This window comes from Varanus komodoensis, unplaced genomic scaffold, assembly GCF_004798865.1.
Source record: "Varanus komodoensis strain SLA01 unplaced genomic scaffold, ASM479886v1 scaffold80, whole genome shotgun sequence".
NCBI lineage: Eukaryota > Metazoa > Chordata > Lepidosauria > Squamata > Varanidae > Varanus > Varanus komodoensis.
The window spans coordinates 1,723,113-1,742,931 of NW_025336482.1; the positions used below are offsets into that span (position 1 = coordinate 1,723,113).

Below are 19,819 nucleotides of genomic sequence, written 5' to 3' on the forward strand. Positions count from 1 at the left end.
AGGATTTTCTGCATGCAGCTCATTGAGCTACAACCTCTCACAAGAGCAGTGAAGGGCTAGGTCTGTGCATATCGCATGCCAATTGCATTTACCACAGAGATGTAGGTTTATAAAGGCACCGCGGTGCACAGAAAGGTCCTCAGAGCCAAACCTGGAAGACGGTTTGATTCAAAACAAGGCAGGATAGTGAGCCAGCTTGAAACAAGCTTTGTCATCAGTTTACCTATCCCAGCTGGTTTAGGGGATCCATAATAAACGGCCATCCTGGACTCAGGTTCGGGTTGCAAAGCATGAGCCCATTGGGTTCCGAAGAGGTACATTGTGGACGGGTTCAGAGCAGGGAACGGGTTTTGTTCCAGAGAAATGATAGCTTCTACAGCAACCTTCCCCAAGCAAGACCCCTAACTTCTATCACCACCCACCCCAATATTCCACGGCAAATTGCAGACTTCCACATTCCAAATTCTCCAAATTCCAAATTCTCCATACGCAGCTTGCGAGATGCTGTGTTTTGAACCGAAGGATTTGCACCTATGCAGATGCAACAGGAGGGCAGGCCTCGGGGACAGCAAGACCGCCTTCTGGATCGAAAGAAGATGGCCTGTTCTTCTGGGACTAGCCCTGCGATCGCTGGGGACCACCACGGGGGGGCTGCGTCTTGTTGCCAGCAGCCAGGCATGGCAGGGATGCCTCTCTGCCGGAGATGTTAGGGTCAGTGACCAACAGTCCCTCGGAGACATCCGACTTCCATGGCTGGCTCTGCGTTTCTGACAGGCAGCTCCGCGGATGACGGGAAGAACAAAGGGGGGTGGGCAAGAGTGTTTTCTTTGCTTACCTTTTGCCACAAAAGAGGGTTGTTTGATCTCAGAAACTTTCCGGGGACGTCGGAAGCTGCCCCATACCCAAGGCAGGCAACTGGTTCACCTAGCCAGTGGACCTGACTCGGGCTGAAAGAAAACTTTGCGGGGGGGATTCCCCCAGCCCCAAGAGACCTGAGGTCACCCACGTGCAAATGTGGGGCAGGGGGCTCAGCTACTGAGCAATGGCCCCTTCTACCTCTCTCCTCACTGACTGTGGCCCAAACTTTGGGACCTTAAATTTCAGCTCTGGCAACATGCCAAGGCCAGAACCAGGTTTGAAGACGGACTTATGGTCCCGGTGACTCTTGCTTGGTTGTGTTTGCAAGGATCCAGGGCAGTGGGGTGAGTCATGTGTATTCCAGGCCTTGGGGGGCAGAGCAGAAGGGGGTAGGAAAGAACATGGGGGGGGGAGAGCGGGGGGGGAGGGGGGGGGGAGGGAAAGGGAGAGAAGCAGGAATGGGAAGGACAGGCAGGGAGAGACACCGGGAGAATAGTGGTGAAAGGGCAGAAAGGTAACCCCTCATGCAAATATTCACCAGCCCTTCCATCCCTTCTGTACCGCCCCCCCCCACCAAAAAGTGGGGGGTTTTATGTGGCAAAACACAGTGTCTCCCGCAGGTCTTCATTAGATTCCTGCTGGCCCAACATCATCATCATCATCATCATCATCATCATCATCATTATTATTATTATTATAACATTTCTATGCCGCCCTTTGCCGAAACCTCGGGGCGGCTTACAACAGATAAAATACATTGAAATACAATAGTACATAATAAATTACCATTAAATATAACAATACAATACATTAGACCCAATGACCATTAAATTACCATTAAATTACCATTAAATATAACAATACAATACATTAGACCCAATGACTGAATCATTAAACAGAAAATATTGTACTCCAACACGTCCTCCGCCAGGGCTGTTCTCCTTTTCCTTGTCTAAATATAACAGCGTTGTTCTCAACCAAGAGCGGCCTCCCTTTCCCCGGAGGCGTCATTATACATCACAGCCCTGCTTTGGAAGATCACGTCTCCCTGGCTCACATGCCGCGATTCCTCCCCGCGTCTGGGTGGCCGCGGCCTCCCCATCCATCCATCCATCTCCTCCTGGGAAGCGCTTGTGCCAGAGGCACCGAGCGAGCTGGGAGGCAGAGGCACCGGCCAGGACACGGTTGGGAACAGGGTGGGACGGGGGACGGCAGCTGGTACCGTGGGCCCCAAGGGGTGCTAGGAAGCTGCAGCCGAACGGCCGAAGGGGATGAATCCAGAGAAGATTCCCGGCTTCTGCTCATAATGTGTTGCAGGGCTGGGTGTCTTGGCTAAACGGGACCCCAGATGCTTGCTCGAATTTTTGGACTGGGACTTGGGAGACCCTCACTTGGCCACGAAGCTGAACGGAGGATGTTGGGCCATGTGCCGACTTTCCATGTAGCCTACCTTACCGGGTTGCTTAAAGGAAGGCGTACCCACCCTGCCTTCCTTACAAGAAAATTAAAGTTGGGGAGTAAAAGAGTAATAACGAGAATCTCTGCCATTATTACATGTCAACCCCTAAACAGTGGGGATGGAGTGAGTCTGCGTGCTAATTGTCAAATGCTAATTGTCAAATGCTTCCAAAACATGGAAGTCACATATCATAAATACAGAAATCAAACTCCACGTTGCTTATTTTGAGTGTTAACTGCCTTCAACTGGTGGGTTGAACTCAGTTTTGGAGCACTTACCATTCCAGTGGGAGGAACTTAAATTCTCCAAATTTCAGCGTTGTTTAGCATACGGTTTAGGTTTTACAGTTAGTTGTAAACTATCCAGCAAACCTCAACTATGGCGTGGTATAGAAATGAAATTAATAATCATCATCATCTGCGGCTGCCCTTAATGCGTTAAAACATCTTCTGTCAGGAACTAACTGTCAGAAAAGACTTTTTGCCCTTTTCAAAGGGACTTGAAGGAAAATCACACAAAAACTGGTTATCAGGGAGAAGCAAGAACTGTTCAGTGACCTGGGAAAACTCTGGAAGGCCAAGGTAAAGCCCCATGTGGGTTGGCATTCGCCCCTTGTCCGTGAAGTTGGAACCCCCCAAGTTTATCCTATTGTAAGTTGCCCTGGAAACACCACTAGCATCCAAAGACGAGCGATATGAATTCCCAAAAGAAGAAAAGCTATCTGAGAACAGGTCCGAGATGTCCAGGCTGTTTCTGAGAGGCACAAGAACATGCAATCACATCAGCAGCCCATGTGAGACCCTGAACACCATTGCACGTCACCTTCCAAATCCAAGATAACTGCAGCGGGGCCTTCATTTCGATTTCAGCTGCAGCCAGGCACAAGGCTTCCTTCTAGCCATGTCCACTCCTTTTTTAAAGCCCTGAACTACCAAAGAAACCGCCCCCCCCCCCCATTCCCTGCAGGAATCAATCAGGTGCAGAGTGGTTTGGATGGATGGAGGGAAGGTGATGAGAAGAAAGGGGGATTAAAGGGGTTAAATGGGAGAGAATCACCAAGAAAGCGCACTTGATCTTAATTGCATACAAAGCACCTCCATGCACTGATTTTAAAAAAGAGCCAATTATTGGCCAACATCTATTGGGAATCGACGGAGGGGTAATCAGCGAGTCGGCATGGGGCACGATTGATGGGGGGGCAGTCAAATTTGCTCCCACCTGTCAAGAGGTATTTATCCATGACAGGACTGCGGAAGAGCTGCCCCCCTCCATTTCTAGTTGACCCGCATGGACTCTTCACGAATGCAAGCAAGATGCATGTACCGGACAGTGCAGCCCCCAGCACTCGGGGGGAACGGGGCACCAGTGCGCTGTGGTGCCTCGGCTCATGGGCGCCTCAGTTCATGACCAAATTGGGTCGCAAACAGACATTTCTGGAAAAAATTTGCCTCAGGCCGTGAACTCCGCATTGGGTCCACGTTGTGATCGCACAATTATCGTTTGGACTCTCCCTCCAAACAGTAACCTCCCCCCCACCTTCCTTAGTGTTCTGCAGTACTGTGCTTTGTTCTTCTTTGTCACTTTGCTTCAAATTTTTGCAATTAAAACAACACATTTACAGAATGGGTTAACCTTATTTACATTGAACCTTACGGGGGAATTTGACTCGGTTCGCGACCAGAATCGTGGAACGGATTAAGTTCGTGAGCCGAGGTACCACTGTATACATATGGGTTGTTTTATTTATTTATTTATTTTTAATTTTTCGATTTATATCCTTTTTCCTACAAAGGGCTCAAGGCAGCTTACACTCCTCCTCCATCTCATCCCCACAACAACAACCCTGTGAGGTAGGTTGGGCTGAGAGCCTGTGACTGGCCCAAAGGCACACAGTTGGCTCCATGGCTGAGCGGGGACTAGAACCCAGTTTGCCTGAGTCCCAGTCCCATGCTCTTAACCACTACACCACACTGTTTCCCGGGGAGAGGACCATGTAGGGAACTTAGCATGCTTCCTGGCAAAGAGAAGTTCCCGCATTCATTCTTTATGGAGACAGGCACTCTTGGCATGCTCAGAGACACTGTAGGAAGGATGCAGAATGTCGGGGCAGATCCTGACATGAGAAGACCAGCTCACCCAGATGTGAAAGGAGAGGAAAGGCTTTTTTTCCCTTTTTTTTTTTTTTGGCCTCAGCTGAACCATCTCCCAAATTTTAAAGAAAGCAAGGACAGTTAAAACTTGGTGCTCTCAGATTTTTTCAGACTGCTACTCCAGTCATCCTTTACTATTGGCCATGCTGGCTGAGAGTGATGGGATTTGTAGTCCTGCCAGCTTAGAGAAAGGTTATTCGGCTTTATCGAACGAACCACATTTTAAAAATGTGTAAGATTTTGCGATGCCGCTCCAGTCAACCATCTAGACATGACAAAGAGCAGTGCTCTTTGGGGGAGGAGCAGGAGGGAAAAACATGGCGTTTCAAACAGCTCGCACGTTTTCTCTGCACATGTTCTGTTCTCCAACATCACCCACCACGGCCAATGCGTTGTCTTGCCTGGAGAAGAGTCCGGTTGCTCTGTATTTTGCGTCGTTCAGTTGACCTAGTTGCCTGCAGTCAAAGCGCCCGGTGGTGCTTTCCGTTTGGAACGTGGGGCGAGACACGCCACGCCACGCCACATCCCACGGGGTGCAGAACCTCCTTGGTGTGAGGGCAGAAAGCCACACGGCAGCCGCTGACGCGAGCCGAGGGCTCTTCGCACCCGTGACCCAGTCTCAGGAGAGGCGTTGCGATGCCTGGAAGGCGGAGGGGCAGATCTGGAGGGTTTTGCACCCTGTGCACCGCTCTCCTGCCCTCCTTGTGGCCTTCCGGCAGCCTTCCCCGCCCCTTGCCCCACACAGTCTCTGTGGCCGACGCTTAAAAACACTCAGCCGGGGTGCGCTGCGAGGCTGCTGTCAAAGCCTCTGCTGTTCCCCCACCCCAGAACGGGCAGGGGGGAGCGAGTGCTTTGACTCCAATAACCTTTACCTTTGAGCTTCCCAGCTTGCGGGGAAGATAAATGGGGCAGAGAAAAGCGTCTCGCTTTTAGGCTGGGAGCAGCCGGCTTCACGGCCGCCCGGGGGGGTTGTCGGGAGGCCTCCCCCTGCTCCGACTTCATAGGCGATTACAGCACAGCCAGAGGAACCGGGCCCGCCGAGACCCGGGCACACGGAGCAGGAGGCTCTGGTTCCTATGGCGACCGGGAGGCCTTGGATGTCGCTGCCCGCGGCGCTGCGTTTAATAGTTGCACATCAAATGGGGAAAGGCCAAGATGTGTGGTGCGGAGAGGTGTTGTGGCTCGAATGAGCAACTCGCGGCCCTGCGGGGTGGGCACTCCGCTCCCGCCATGGCACATCCAGAACCTTCGCCCTGAGTTAGGGATGGGTGCGGATTTTGCCTGGCAGGCGCTCGCTAATAGATCCTTATGATCTATTAATCTATTAATAGATTATTATCTATTATTAATAACATTATTAATGCTATTATCTATTAATAGGATCGCTTGCTAATAGATCCTTCCTGAAAGGGGCATATTTCTTCAGAAAAGGGAGCAAAAGTAGGTGAGGTTTGGATGTCTGGATAAAACAGAGCTGACCCATCTGCCCGCCCAGGCCCAGGGATCTGAGCGACCAGATCCTCGGAGACCTCGGTTGCCACTGCTTGTCTCTGCCTGCCTGCCTGCCTGACAGACTCCTCATCCTTAATAGCGACACAACAGCTTAGCAAAATTTGCACGGTTTATAAAGGGCATAGAGAGGGAAAATGTGAGCTTTTAAAAATCTGAACATGGGAGAAAGCGAAACGGACGTGCTGAATCTGTTGCCCTTTGAACCGTACATGGCTTCAAGCAACCCTTCTGGAAGAGAGCCAGAAGAGAAGAGAGCCTTTTGGCTAATGGGACAGGAAATAAATCCAATAAATAAATAACTAGGTTCTGAGCCCCAACTCAGATGTTATGTATTTATTCATTTATTTTCTCTCTGTATTTATTTATTTATTTGAAACTTTTGTATAGTGTCCCTTATGCATAGCATCTCAGGACAGCTTACAGTCATTAAAACAACCACAATAAAACAATGATCTTAACATGATAAATAACAATTAACCCAAAAATGTAAGTTAATTAAGTTAAATAAAAGTGACTGTTAAACATTAAAATTATTTTTTAAAATAACAATTAAATGAAAAGGTTTTGACCTGGCACCGAAAAGAATATAAGCTCGGTGCCAGGTGCACCTCTCTGGGGAGTGCATTCCAGAGTCTGGGCGCCACGGCAGAGAAGGCCCTGCTCCAAGTTGATGGTCTTTCTACCTCTCTTAGAGAGCGTTCCCGGAGCAGGGCTTCTCCTGCGGATCTTAGGGGGTGTGAGGGCCTACGAGGAAGAAGGCCATCCTTCAGGTATCCTGGTCCCAAGCCGCTTAGGGCTTTATAGGTCAAAACCAGCACCTTGAATTGGGCCTGGACTTCAATTGCGAGCCAGTGGCACTGGCAGAGGACTGGCATTATGTGAGAATAATGCCCAGTCCCCGTCAGCAGCCTGGCTGCTCTATTTTGTACCAGTTGAAGTATCTGAACTGTCTTCAGGGGCAGCCTCATGGAGAGCACATTGCAGTAATCCAACTGGGAGGTTACCAGAGCATGAATCGCCACTGCTAGGCAGTGACTCTCCAGGTAAGGACGCAGCTGATGGACCAGCTGGAGCCGGAGGAAAGCGTTCCTCGCCCCAGTGATCAACAATTAAAAACAGCGCACAACACAAGATGCGGTATAAAAGCCTAAAATGTTTCAAACTACAGTATGGAACAATTAAAAAAAATAAATCTAAGAGCTGGATAAAGATGACAGATGCAATAACAGATTTAAAACAAATGGAAATAGAGCTGGTACAGCAGTCAAAGCATTGGACTGGAAAATCAGAGTTCTAGCTCCCACATGGTCATGGCCACTAGCGCCCTGGGTGACTTTGGGCCGGTCACAGAGTCTCAGCCTGACACTCCTCACAGGGGTGTTAGGATAAAACTGGCTAGAAGAGACCTACATGAGCCACCCTGCATTCCTTGCAAGAGGAAAAATGGTGGGACGTAAACACAACAGAAGAATAATATGCCCAGTAAAACAGGAAGGTCTTTAAGTGGCACCAGAAAGAGCACAAAGCAAGCACCAGGGAAGTCTCTCTGGGAAGCTTGTTGCTCAACTGGGGTGCCACAGCATGAAAGACCCTGCTCTTAGTAGCCTCCCAGCAGACTTCCTTTGGCAGGGGCTCCCAGAGAAGGACCCCTGAGGACAATCTCAAGGTCTGGGCAGGTGCATGGAGCTCCTTTTCTGGTTGGCCAGCTGAGAGCCAGTGACATAAATGAGTTCAGCCATGAACCAGGGACAGCCAAGTTCAAATCCACACTCCGTCACGAAGCTTATTGAAGCAGTGAAAAATTCCAGGACTGAAGACCTGACGGCTGATAACTAAACCTCAAGAGACTATTTAAAATGCGTATGGGTTTTGCATACTGCCAAACACCAGAGGCTGGGTAAGGGACTTCATGGAACCCAAAACCATCCCAGGGACCCCATCCAGCCACCTCATCCTCTGCCGTCCCCTTCTCCTTTTGCCTTCAGTCCTTCCCAGCATCAGGGTCTTCTCCAGGGAGTCCTTCCTTCTCATCAGGTGGCCAACATATCACTTGCAACTGGACAAACTTCCCCTATTAGCATGGTGAAACATTCTGGGCACCCCTTTTCTCTCCCAGCATACTTCTGAGACCCCAAGGTCCAACAGATCATTATAGGATTTTGTTGACCTCCTAAGAGAAAATAATTTCAGACTGAAAGTTGTGTCATTCTCCACTCTGCGCATCCAAGCTAGATGGCTTGCATGCAATTGCTTTCTGTGTTGTTTTTTTTTTTTTAGCCTGCATTCCTTATGCAGGGGAGAACTGATATAAAACTGAAGTTTTAATATTTTTAAATGCTTTCTTCAGATTTAATTACGTTTGCAAGCTCCCTCTGGAGACTGCTAAAATGTGGCATATACTTTTCTTAAATAAAAATCTAGAATAGAGATGACACATTTCTAGGGAAAGGGGACTAATTTAAACCTACCCCTGAAAATAATTGCTGCAAATAAACTAGTAACACCTTAAATTCTCAGTTTCCCCATTTAAAATGCTGCCTTCACCAATGAAAATATATTTGTTGGAGCGGTGGCTTTATTTTATTTAAATATGTATGTGGCTGTGGCTTCCAAGGCAACTTTAGAGACTAATTATAGCATAAGTTTTTATGGAACAGAGTCCACTGCATTGGAGTCATGGAATTATATTTTAAGATGGTAATCAGATATATCGGTCTATAGACCATATTGAAGAAACTACTGAAATCAACTGGAATTGCAAAATGTACAGACTGATATGACATTCCTCTCGGCATGTTAGGTTTGGTGGCCACTCACAACCAGCACTGGGGATCAAGCAGACACCCAGGCCTGACTAAACTGGGATTAATCAACTGCAGCTGACCCACTGAGAGTTGATTAATCTCTCGATGCAAATACTTCGTGATTTAGAATCAGGGCCATTTCGTTTTCCAGAGAATATGAGGCTCTTTCGTGCCAAATATGGATGGCTTCTCTTGACTAGCAATGCTGGCCTTCCTTTCCCTCTTTCCCCCACACCCACCCCACACCCCCCACACTTAAGGAGCATCCATGAGGGAGCACAGAAATAGCAAAACCAGCTCTTTAGTCTCCTGTCTGTTGCTGGCTTTTAGCTCCACAAGATCCGATCACTAATGGTGCATTAACCCCAGCAAACCTCCACAATTACCCTGACACTAATTCTGACAGTTCTCAGCAGTTTATGTTTGTTCTCCTGACAAGCAGAAAGAAATTCTGCAGATGGGCTGAGTGCAGGAGAGAGATCTTCTGTCCATTTTAAAAGGAAAAAAGAAAAAGGATAAAGATTTGAAGGGGAGGGGAAAGGATAGGTTAAATCTAAACATGCCTCTGTTTTTCTAGACAACTATCGGCAAAGACAGAAATGGAGAGCTGCAACAACCTAACTATTGTCTTCTTTTAAACTCCCACCTCTTTTTAAAATGGGGGAAGATGAGGTCTCCCCTGACCTCATTAGGATGATTAGTAAAAACCCCTTTGAAGCTTAGAGAATAGCTCTGAGCTATAAGATTTTTCCTGATCATAAAAAATAAGAATCTTGTGCACAAGGAGCAAAGCACTGAGTGTATGCACATGCGCACCTGTGTAGAAAATGTGTGAAATATGGTGCAGATGGAAGGAATCCAAAATGTCTTAAAACTGACTAGCTAACCACCAGTGTTTTAACCCACTATCTTTCCCATATAGCAAGATGAAAGCAGGCATTTCTCCTCATCACCTCTCTTTTGCTTTATCCAACTTTGTGCACGCACACACACACAAACCCCAGATGCTCTGGATTACCGCCTCATTCTCCGCCCTGAATGCCAGCTGCTGCTTCTTTTCATTGCTAAACAGGGACAACGCACATTTCTGGACACAAAAATGAGCACCGTCCCCTTAGGCTAAGGCACGAAGAGGCCATTTTGGAAGGAAGTGTGCACTTTCAAATGTGAAAGCGTGTTCAGAAAACTGCTTTAGCTTTTTAAAAAATCCCAGATTTTTGGAGGTTGCAAACAGGGAATCCTTAAACCTCCCTAACCTTAGGTTTGCAGCAGGGCACGTATGGACAGGCATCTCCACCTAGTGGCGTTCCTTAGCAGACTCTGTCAGCTCTGTTGGGAACAGAGTCCATGTCTCCGTCCTCCAGCTAAGCATCCCCGAGATGTACTGGGTGACCATCGCCCCACTCCAGCCTGCACAGAGGCAGCGGAACAGCAGCACACACCTGAGCACCCTTCTCTCACCTCTGACGAAGGAGACCCAGGTCATTCTGACTCGTGACGGAGTACTGAGCAAGCCAACCAAGCCCTGGTGGCATTTTTGCTCCAAGCAGGGAGCTCAGAACATGTCCAACATTTACACCAAGATGCCCACTGCAGAGAAAATGGGTGTGGGGAGTCTGTTCTTTTGTAACCGAAGGAATTGGCTACCCCACAAGAACAGGGGGTTGTCCCAAGGTGGGTAATTTCAGATGTGACCGAAATAAAGCAGTCCTTGATTCAGTAGACTATGGTGGCAACCTGAAGCAAATCACAAACCTGGAAGGAACAGAATTCTGAGCATGAGGACTGGGGTCCCAGAAATGAATACAACTCACAGTCCTCCAGCTCCTCATTAGCACAAATAGTCTTCTTTCCAGAGTTGGCCGGGAACAACGGACAGGGCACTTTTAGCAAATCTGGAGGCCATCAGATTGAGAAAGACTGAGCTGCAGAATTAGGCGTTTCTGGCTTCGAGAACTGGATAAATCAGTGGAAGACCGGCGTACCCATTGGTACTGGACACAGTGACAAAATGGAATGAGACGTGTGGTGTAGTTGTTGGAGCTCTGAGCAGGGAGGAGAGCCAGGTTCAAGTTCCACGGGTGTTCAGCCCCATTCTGCCTCACAGGGTTTGGGAGGCAAAAAACAGAGGAGGCCATTTAAGCTGCCATGGTGGGCCAGATGTGGGATATAAACGCAAGAATTAAACAAAATAAATCCACCATGCTCACGGTCATCTAGATCACAGACGAGTTGTGCAACAGACCTGTTGCTTCTGGAGGGCAGGAGGAATCAGGGAACAGACTCCAAGCACACAAACCCTCCTCTTCCATCCAGGAGCAGGTGCTGGGTGGCCGTGATGAGTCAGATCTGAAATGACCTGAAAGCCCGGGCTCTCATCTCCCTGCAGGCCCTGGGGCAGCCATTTGCAAATCGCCCAGTGGGGGAACACAGGGAGGCAACTCTGTGAGGGAGTGAGGCAAATGGACACCTCCTCACTACCCCCTCCCTGTGTTTGGATCACTTGAGAACCCCTCCACCACCCCCGTTTGGGAGACACCTGTGCATGGGGGCTGGGCCACTTTTGTGGAGCTGAAGGTTTTTACAACCTTGGGTTTCTCCTCCTTCCCCTTCTGGGCCCCTTTATGTGTCTCAGCTTTGGCAGGTACACTGTGTGACTAGGCTGAGAATACTGCCTCTAGTCACTCCTGCAAAACGTACTTCAGTTCTTCACAAACATTTGGTTTAAAGATTGCTCTTCCCTGCACGGCCTTACTCAGAAACAAGCCTTGCTGAGTTCAGTGCCACTTTGTCCTGGGTGTACAGGGGATAGCAGTGAGGGGTTTTATTACCGAGAACAATGTTTACCAGCTCTGCACACTCTGGCCTTTGGTACTGTAAATCCCATCTCAGCCAGAGCAGCCTGTAATCTGCAATGATGGGAACTGAGCCCAAAACATCTGGAGAACACCAAATCAGAAAAGGCATGCTTGACCAGTAACATCTGTGCAGTGCTGAACAGGTTAACAATATAACCCCACCCAGTGACGCATCTCCAGAGACCTGTCACTCTCCTAAATTTCGAAAATTATGCTTCAGACAGAAAACCCAAGGAATGCTGGAATGTTTATTATTGTTAAACATTTGTGAGATATTTTTTCTCCAAATTAAAAAAGGGCTTCACATCACATCAGTTTCAGAAAACAACTGTTCTCTCAACTTACCAGGATTAAAATGTGTTGCCTTGTATTTGTAATCTGCAGAATACCTTCCTGGAATTATTTAAAAGTGACCCATCCCACACAACCACCCCAGTATGCATGTCAACCACACCATTCTGTTACTCAAATCCTGCTTCCTTCTTGAGTCCCAAGGGCAGGCAGGCAGGCAGGCAGGGAGAGAATTTAACACAGACACAACTGTTGCTTCATTGGTCAAAGATCTGGTAGCGGATAAAGTTTCATCCAAGTTTATCCCATCCAGAAAATTCAAAAACGGTTTTAAAACCAGCTGTTTGCAGCACGCCATGGCACAAAACAGGCAGGAGCTGCAGATATTAAGAGGGAAACACTGTTAATCTAGATCAACTTCTTCAGTTGATCCAGGATGAAAGGCAAAGTGCCAAGCCTTTAATTAAAAGTACCTTAATACCAACCTGTCTGCAACACCCCTTAAACCGTGATGTGGTATTACAATGTGCTATGATGCAGGCAGAGTTCTAGCAGAATTCCTTTTTTTCACTACAACCACCCATAAAATTCAGTATCACCCTTTCTATGTAAACATGTTTCTCCAATTGCTCAGCAATTCTTCGTGGCATTGTGTCCCACCCTTGGGGAGACAAGCTGCTCAATATCCCAGAGGATTAAGCCTACTACTACTAATTTCAGCAGACTGAGGCCGAACCTGAGATGAGATCAACCAATAAAGGCGGGGGGAAAACTTTCAGAAATTGCCAGATACCCAAGCAACCTGCTCCCTGGGTGGATTTTTCCTTCAGTGTTGCCCAGCATGCGGCCCATTTCAAGAACATTTACAACAGACTTGCAGCAGCTTAAAGGCGCTGCTACCACAGCTCGGAAAAAGCAAGTCCATGTCAAGTTCCAGAAGAGGCCAGCCAGGAGGACTTCATCTATCATCCCACCTCCTTAAAAATAAAAATCCCATTCAAAGAAACAGCAGATGGCACCAGCTCAGAAATGGCCACTGCTGGACCTCACAGCTGCAGGCTCCATACCTTGGCCTCTTGTTCCACAGTGGTTCGGATTGTATGAAGGCAGCCCAACCCATCTGACCCCCCAGATTCCCTCATTTTCTTTGTGATTCGATGTGCGACCAATTACATTCATCCTGTCAGTTGAGAGGCGAGAGGGGATGCCAGCTCTCCTCTCCCACAGCCTCAAGAGAAAGGTTTGCGCTGCCAAACAGCAATGCAAGAAGCTTCAGGGGAAAGAAATCTATAGAATAGGGTTTTTGGTCTTTGCAGAAAGAACACCGAGTTGAGAAAGGGAGCTTCTGATGGTGGCTCTGCTCCTTCTCCAGCCGTGATATTGGTCCCATTATCACCTAGAAAACAAAACCAAAGCATTCGACTTCTGTAATGCATTCTATGTGGAGGATTACTCTCAGAGATGCTCCAGATCCTTCCTGGCATGCAGAATGCAGCCATCCATGTGTTGCCATCGGATGCATGTATTTAAATCATACATAAGAAACCTGATTCTTTATTGGGGGGGGTTGTTTGCTTTTGTTCTGACTTATTAAAACCTTAATAGGCACCTCTCATCCCACCAAGAGGGACAGTTGGAACACCAGGCACTCTTCCGTGGTGGAATTTTACATGCCAGGTGTCTGTTGCATCTTCAGTACAATAATTGGGAGTATTCCAGGCATGGATTACTGGGCAGTTCAGTCCCGCTGATTTGATCAAAACTCAATCCCAGGTAAACACACGGAGCAATGCAGGTGTTTCTGTTGTCCCTTCTGATTTATGAAACACATGATTCCATCATGCTCAAGGAGCTGGGTGTTACTTCATAGCCCTACAAGAAAGAGCTTGAAACTTACCGTCTCAGATTCCTCGTTTCGAAGACCGTATCTTCATCACTCTCCAGAGAGCCCATTTCCATATGATCATCAGAGTTGGAGAGAAGGCCATACTTTTTCCGCGGAGGTTTTCTAGTCCTAAGTTGTTAGTTTATCATCAGTTGCAGCAACGCACCAAAACCTCTCATCCTTCTATACACTGACATCCAGTTATTTGCTCTGAGCTTGAACTGCTACCCCAGGTTTTTTTCAAGGAAAAGGCCAGGTCACCCTTACTGCACCAATGTGACAAAATTACCACATTACTGGACTGGCCAAAGACAAGAAGGGTTCGATCTTATTCATGTCTGGGCAGAAAAAAGTCCTACAACACCGAGCACACAACAACTATACACATACTATATCGCTGATGAGTCCCTATCTTGAAGTCTAAGGGTACCATCCTATATATGCTTAGACAGAAAAATATTCTACAATTCCCAGCATTCCCCAGCCAACTTTTTTTTAATAAGAAACACTCCAAATTATGAACTGTCCAAACTACAGAGCACGGCCCTTTCTCTTTCATCCTTGCATTTTCAATACCACCTAACTTATCGTTTTTCTTCCTTCTCCCTCCCCGCTCCTCCTTCCTCACATGTCCTGACTTTGGCGCTTCGCCTTCCCCTTCCCTCTGCCCACGTCTGCCCCACGTGCCGAGCCTTTTCCCTTCCTTTCGTTTTATCGGCAAGCTCGCGAGGTCGGACCCCTCTCGTCGTACTGGCTACAGGTAAGTCTTGGCTGGGGGCCCACGCACACCTGCTTCCCTCACCTCAGAGCATGTCTGCCGAGGTAGTACACGAGGCCGAGGCCCGCCACGCCGGCGATGACGTAGAGCGCGCGGTGGAGCGCCGGCAGCCCCAGCCCGGAGGGCGCCGCGAACGCCGTGGTGGGGCTAGGCCCGCCGGCGGCGGCGGGGTGCTCCTGCGCCTTGTCCTGGCCTTTGCGGCCTGCCGACGACGCCGTGGTCGCGGTGGACAGCGGCGGCGGCGGCGGCGCCGTGGCCATGGCCCAGAGCGCCAGACATGCCACCACGTTGCACAACGCCGCCATCCGCTTCCTCTCTTTGGAACGAAAAGCCGATTGCGAGGGAAAGTCGGCCCGGCCGGAAGTAGCGACGGGGGACCCGGTGCGGCACCGGACTGGCTTCCGGTCGACGCCCTCAAGCGGACACGGGAAGTTCCGGGCCCGTTAGAGCACGTGAAGGACAGTGGCGGTCAGCGGAGGCATTGCAGCGCGAGGGTCCGGCGACCGCGGGAGGGTCTTCTGCACGTACGCGCCTCGGCCTCGCGTATGCTTCCGCTGGGACTGCGCGTCTGCCGCGCAAGTAGCGCCTCCCTGCAAAAGGCTGCGCCTCACGTGACTGGTGAAGTTACTCTAAACTTCTAGTTCCGTAGTCCCGAGTTACTTGAATATGACTCCTTTCTCTTATGAGAGGTGCTATGGAAGGGCGGGTATTTCTGAGGTGAAAAGGCGTGGAGGGAAGCAACGGACGTGTGTCGGCGGCCGCAGCGCATTAAAGAAAAACCCGCCCATGCAGCCCCGTGGGGCGACCGAGCGAGCGAGCGAGCGAGCGCTCAACCACCGCGGAGCCTTTTGGGAAATGCAGTGCCAGGCTGTGTTCGTGCCTGCGGGGGCGGGGGGGGGCGAGCGTGCTCGCAGTGCATCACGGGAGGCACGAGGACGGGGGCCGTGAGCGAGCGCGCGAGCCGCCCTGCCGCGCAAAGCGCCACGGGAGCGAGAGGGGCGCGCGCGGCCTTGTGGGAAGCGCCTCCCTGGCGCGGGAGCGGGAGCTGTCATCTCCGCCCCTCCCTCCCTCCCCCCCCGCGCGGCCTGCCGGGAGCAGTAGTCCTGGCCGCGTCGACCTTCCGCGGCTTCCTCTCGCAGCTCCGCGCCCTCGCGGCCAGTCCTCGCGCTCGCCATGCTGCCCGCCAGCCGCGTCCTCGCCCGCACCGTGGCCTGCCGCTCCCGGGGCCCGGCCCGACGCTACGCCGAGGCGGCCGCGGCGGCCGCGGGCGGCCCCGCGCAGATGTCCTTCACCTTCGCCTCGCCCTCGCAGGTACGGCGAGCCGCCGCCTCCCGGCCGCCGGTGGCCGCGGGGGCGAGTGGCAGCGCGGCCGCCCCGGCCCGCGCGAAGCCCCTTCGCCGCGGCGAGGGCGGCCGCGCGTTGACAGGCGGGGGGCGGCGGCCTGTCATGGCGAGGGGGCGGCGGCTGAGCGAGGCGCGGCGAGGCGAGGCGGCCGGCTCGGGGGCTTGCAGGGGCGGGCGGCGCATTCGCCCCGGGAGGGATGCGAGCGGCGCTGCGCTGCGGCGGCTGCAGAGGCTCCGCCGAAGGGCTAAAGGCGGCCGGTTCACGGTCCCGCAGACTGCCGCGGGCCGGGCGGCCGTTTGAAGGGGGGAAGGACAGAACGAACTCCTGTGCCTATTTGAAGAACCGATTAAAATAAATTTAAAATAATGGAAATTAAAATGCATTTAAAATTAAGCCAGATTGAAATGCATTTAAAATTAAGCCAGATTGAAATGCATTTAAAAGTAAGCCAGATTGAAATGCATTTAAAGTTATGTCAAAGTAAAATTAATTGACATTATTCAGTTTTTTAGAAATCATTTAAAAAGTAAAGCGTGTTTGCTCCGCTCGCTTGGGCCGCAGCAGAAGCCCGGGATGAGGTGGGAAGAGCATGTCCCGGTTCAAGGGACAGAGCTACAGTGTCCGCGATTGTGCTGGGGGGGGGGGGCAGATGGGGGATCGTGCCTGTGCAGGGAAGGCGGGCGTGATCGCAGCCATCTCCCGCCCCAAGCATGACGGCGATTGCACCGTCTTTCCTGCATGAGCATGACGGCAATTGCGGCCGTGTCCCCCTGAGTACGCCTGTGCCGGCTCAGAGCTTTTGGACTCGCTCTGAGAAAAAGCTTTGATGTGGGCCGGATAAATCAGCATGGCGGGCTGGATCCGGCCCATGAGCCGTCGTTGGAGGACCCATGGGTTAAGGGCAAGGAAGGCCCTGGGTAGCTGTGGTTGATGTGAGTTGTAGTCCAACATGGCTGGAGACTACCAGCTTGTGGGAGGGAGGCTGATGAAGGATCAGTGGATCAGCCTGTGGAACCTCTAGGGGCATGGTTCATTGCTGGCTGTGATGAACACCTGGCTGGGGAACATGGGTCTGGTGATCCAGCACCCTGGGGCTACCAGGGATCAGGGAGGAAGGCACAGTTAAAGATTGAGTAAGGAGCAGGGGAAGCTTGTGCAACCTCCAGTTACTCACCCCAGAGGAGGACACGATCCATGGCTCTTAGGTTTGGAAGCTGCGCCTGTTTTATTGACGGAAAGTCATTTTGTCCATCTCTCATGGATCATCCCAAGGAAAGGCGGGACAGAGAGCTTTGGATTTCATGGCCCCCTTTGATCTTTTTGCATTTGGGGTTAATTTTTGCTCAGTTCAGCCTTGCCTGATGATCTGCCCACCCCTTCTCAGGTTTTCTACAACGCAGCCAACGTGAAGCAAGTTGACGTTCCCACCCTGAGCGGATCCTTTGGCATCTTGGCTTCCCACGTCCCTACCCTGCAGGTCCTGAAGCCTGGAGTTGTGACTGTCTTTGCTGAGGATGGCTCTTCCACAAAATACTTCGGTATGTGGGGCAATCACAATTAACTGGATGAATTAGCTTGCCTGGTTGGGGCACAGGTTCCTTTCAGAAAGGGAATCCATGACAAGACAAAGTTGTTCAGTGAGCCTCATGGCAGCTGGGGCCTTGAACCCAGGCCTCCCAAATCCGAGGCCGGCTCGCAAGCCGCCGTGCTGTTCCACAATTGCTTTGGCTTGATGGAGTGCTGGTTTTGGTGTAGGTTGTTTTAAACCCCTTCCCACTGTCTTATATTCCGTGCTCATTTTATTATCACATTGTTTTCTTGGGATTGTGTCTATCACATGCCCCGAAGTGCTCAGCGGACACCAATTATGAGATGGTCTGGAAGGCTTGGTATTTCAGGGCACAGTCTTAGGCAAGCGTGTATCCGGTTGCACCCTCGGTACCTGGCTCTGGAAGAGGCTGACTCTGCTCTCCCTTTGCAATTTCCCATCTGCAGTTAGCAGCGGCTCTGTCACAGTGAATGCAGACTCCTCCGTCCAGCTGTTAGCTGAGGAAGTGGCACTGCTGGATCAACTCGATGCTACGGTTCGTGCTCCCTTCCTCTCTGGGAATCCCCGTCCCGGTTTGTGCTGTTCATTGGCCAGAGATGCACAGGACGGCTTTTGCGTTCTGTATTTGGAGGCCCTTGGGTGGGGGTGGGGGGGTTCTTTTGCAGGATGTGAAAGAGTTAAACCGTGTGCCAAGACTCCTTCTCACGCCAGGGGCCAACACAGAACGTTTCCACTTTGCGGATTCCAGTTGCTTTTCTCCCTCCCCTGTTCATAGACAGCCAAGTCGAACCTGGAAAAGGCCTTGTCGGAGCTGGCAGCAGCCTCGGACGGAGCAGCGAAGGCAGAAGCGCAGATCAAAGTGGAAGCCAGCGAGGCCATTGTGAAGGCTCTGGAGTGAGGAAGGGTGAGTGACGGCTTCCTGCTGGGGTTCTCCTTTCAGTCTCGAGCTGTGCAGCATCTCAAGGGGCCGACCAGGCCCAGCGCTGAGGCAGGTGACCGCCCTCCGGTCAGCTCAGCCCCGCAGTCGCTCTAAAAACAGTGGCCCACCTTACAGGCCTGTCCTAAAGGGAAGTGGGCCGTGTCACCTGTGTCAGCTTTTAGCCACTAGATGGTGTGCCAGGGCAGAGAACAGCCCTGCAGGGCACCTGAGAAAGGAGAACTCTGCCCAGGCTCCACTCTGCACCATTGAAGGGTTTGGGGAATATCTCCTTCCGGCCCAAGGCAGGGCTGCCAGGCGACCCTCGAACCTTCCCTACAAGGTAACCCCGTGAATGGGCAGCCCTCTGAATTGAGGCTGTTGTGACGAGCCTGTTGTGCGCCCCACAGAGGCTGTTGTGTTGCACAAGCCCGGCTACTGTGAGTGACGTGAGGGTCAAACAACCCCTCGTGTTCTCCTTTGTGGGCAGGAAGTGTGCCTGCTTCTGGTACAGCCCCTGCATGCTGGGCTCCCACAGCGCAACGATCCCCAAGCACCGACGTGGGTGCATCACAAGGAACCCACAGGCAACACCGCTTGTGAGTTAAATCACCGATGGAGCGCTAAGGTGTCTGGCTTTCCCACGTGCCCAGCCCTGTAATTCTGGAGGCGTTCCAGCCCTGAGCCTTGAAGCAGCTCGCCAGAGAGCACTGCTTGCAACCCGCCAGCTCCATGCAGAAAGCCGCACGCATCTCCCCGCGCCAGCCAGGTTTGCCCCTCACCCTCCTCTCTGTCTTTGCAGGCAGTCTTGCGGTTGGCAAGCAGAAGTGGCTGTTTTTGCCGGGACACATCCTCTCCCTCCCTCCTGCTCCCTGCTTGGTGCAGTTGGTGTGCGTAAAGCCCTGTCATTAACCGTTGACCAATTAAAAAGCCCAGAAAGGTGGGCGCTGAAGCTTGTTTGGTTTCTCTGATTTTTTATCCTCTTCTTTTCCTCTATTCCTTAACAACAGAGGTGTTGAGAGTTGTGTTTTTCCGTGCAGAGTCAACCAGGACCGTCCGGTGTTGCTTCTCCTGGGGCAGAGGGTGGTTGGTGACCCTGTGGGGGAAGGCAAGGGAGCAGAAAGCAGTCCTCACGTGCAGAGTGCTGCCACGCAGGAGAAGTCAGGTGTGTGCTGCCTTGCTTCAGGGTGGCAGGACTCACGGGGTTGGGGGACCGTCCTGATGTTATGAGCTGGTCAGCCGGTAACCAGGCTGCCTCGGGAAGAACACTGTGCTCACCTGAGCCTGGAGGCCAAGGTTGCAATCCGTCAGGAAAAGCTCTGCAGCAGAGCTGAGGAAGTGGAGCCCCAGGGCCGGAGCCAGGCCACCTGGGGCCTGGCCTGCTGGGCAGCTCCCCAGCCTTTCTGCTGTTTTTC

The 19,819-nt window shown here is 51.3% G+C and overlaps 2 protein-coding genes across 2 annotated transcripts; one reads left to right on the top strand and one right to left on the bottom strand.

Annotated features, from left to right (window-relative positions):
• Positions 1–11,875: 11,875 nt before the first annotated feature.
• On the bottom strand, positions 11,876–15,346 carry FAM174C (family with sequence similarity 174 member C). Its single transcript, XM_044455975.1, has 3 exons — positions 14,620–15,346; positions 13,830–13,946; positions 11,876–13,328 (listed from the first exon to the last, which is right to left on the bottom strand). Exons 1-3 carry the CDS (start codon positions 14,898–14,900, stop codon positions 13,325–13,327), a joined length of 402 nt encoding a protein of 133 aa, XP_044311910.1. The 5' UTR covers positions 14,901–15,346; the 3' UTR covers positions 11,876–13,324.
• Positions 15,347–15,696: 350 nt separating this feature from the next.
• On the top strand, positions 15,697–19,361 carry ATP5F1D (ATP synthase F1 subunit delta). The gene is made up of 5 exons (XM_044455974.1): positions 15,697–15,906; positions 17,324–17,477; positions 17,935–18,023; positions 18,264–18,392; positions 19,207–19,361. The coding sequence occupies exons 1-4, from the start codon at positions 15,769–15,771 to the stop codon at positions 18,384–18,386; spliced, it is 504 nt and encodes a 167-aa protein (XP_044311909.1). The 5' UTR covers positions 15,697–15,768; the 3' UTR covers positions 18,387–18,392; positions 19,207–19,361.
• Positions 19,362–19,819: the final 458 nt, after the last annotated feature.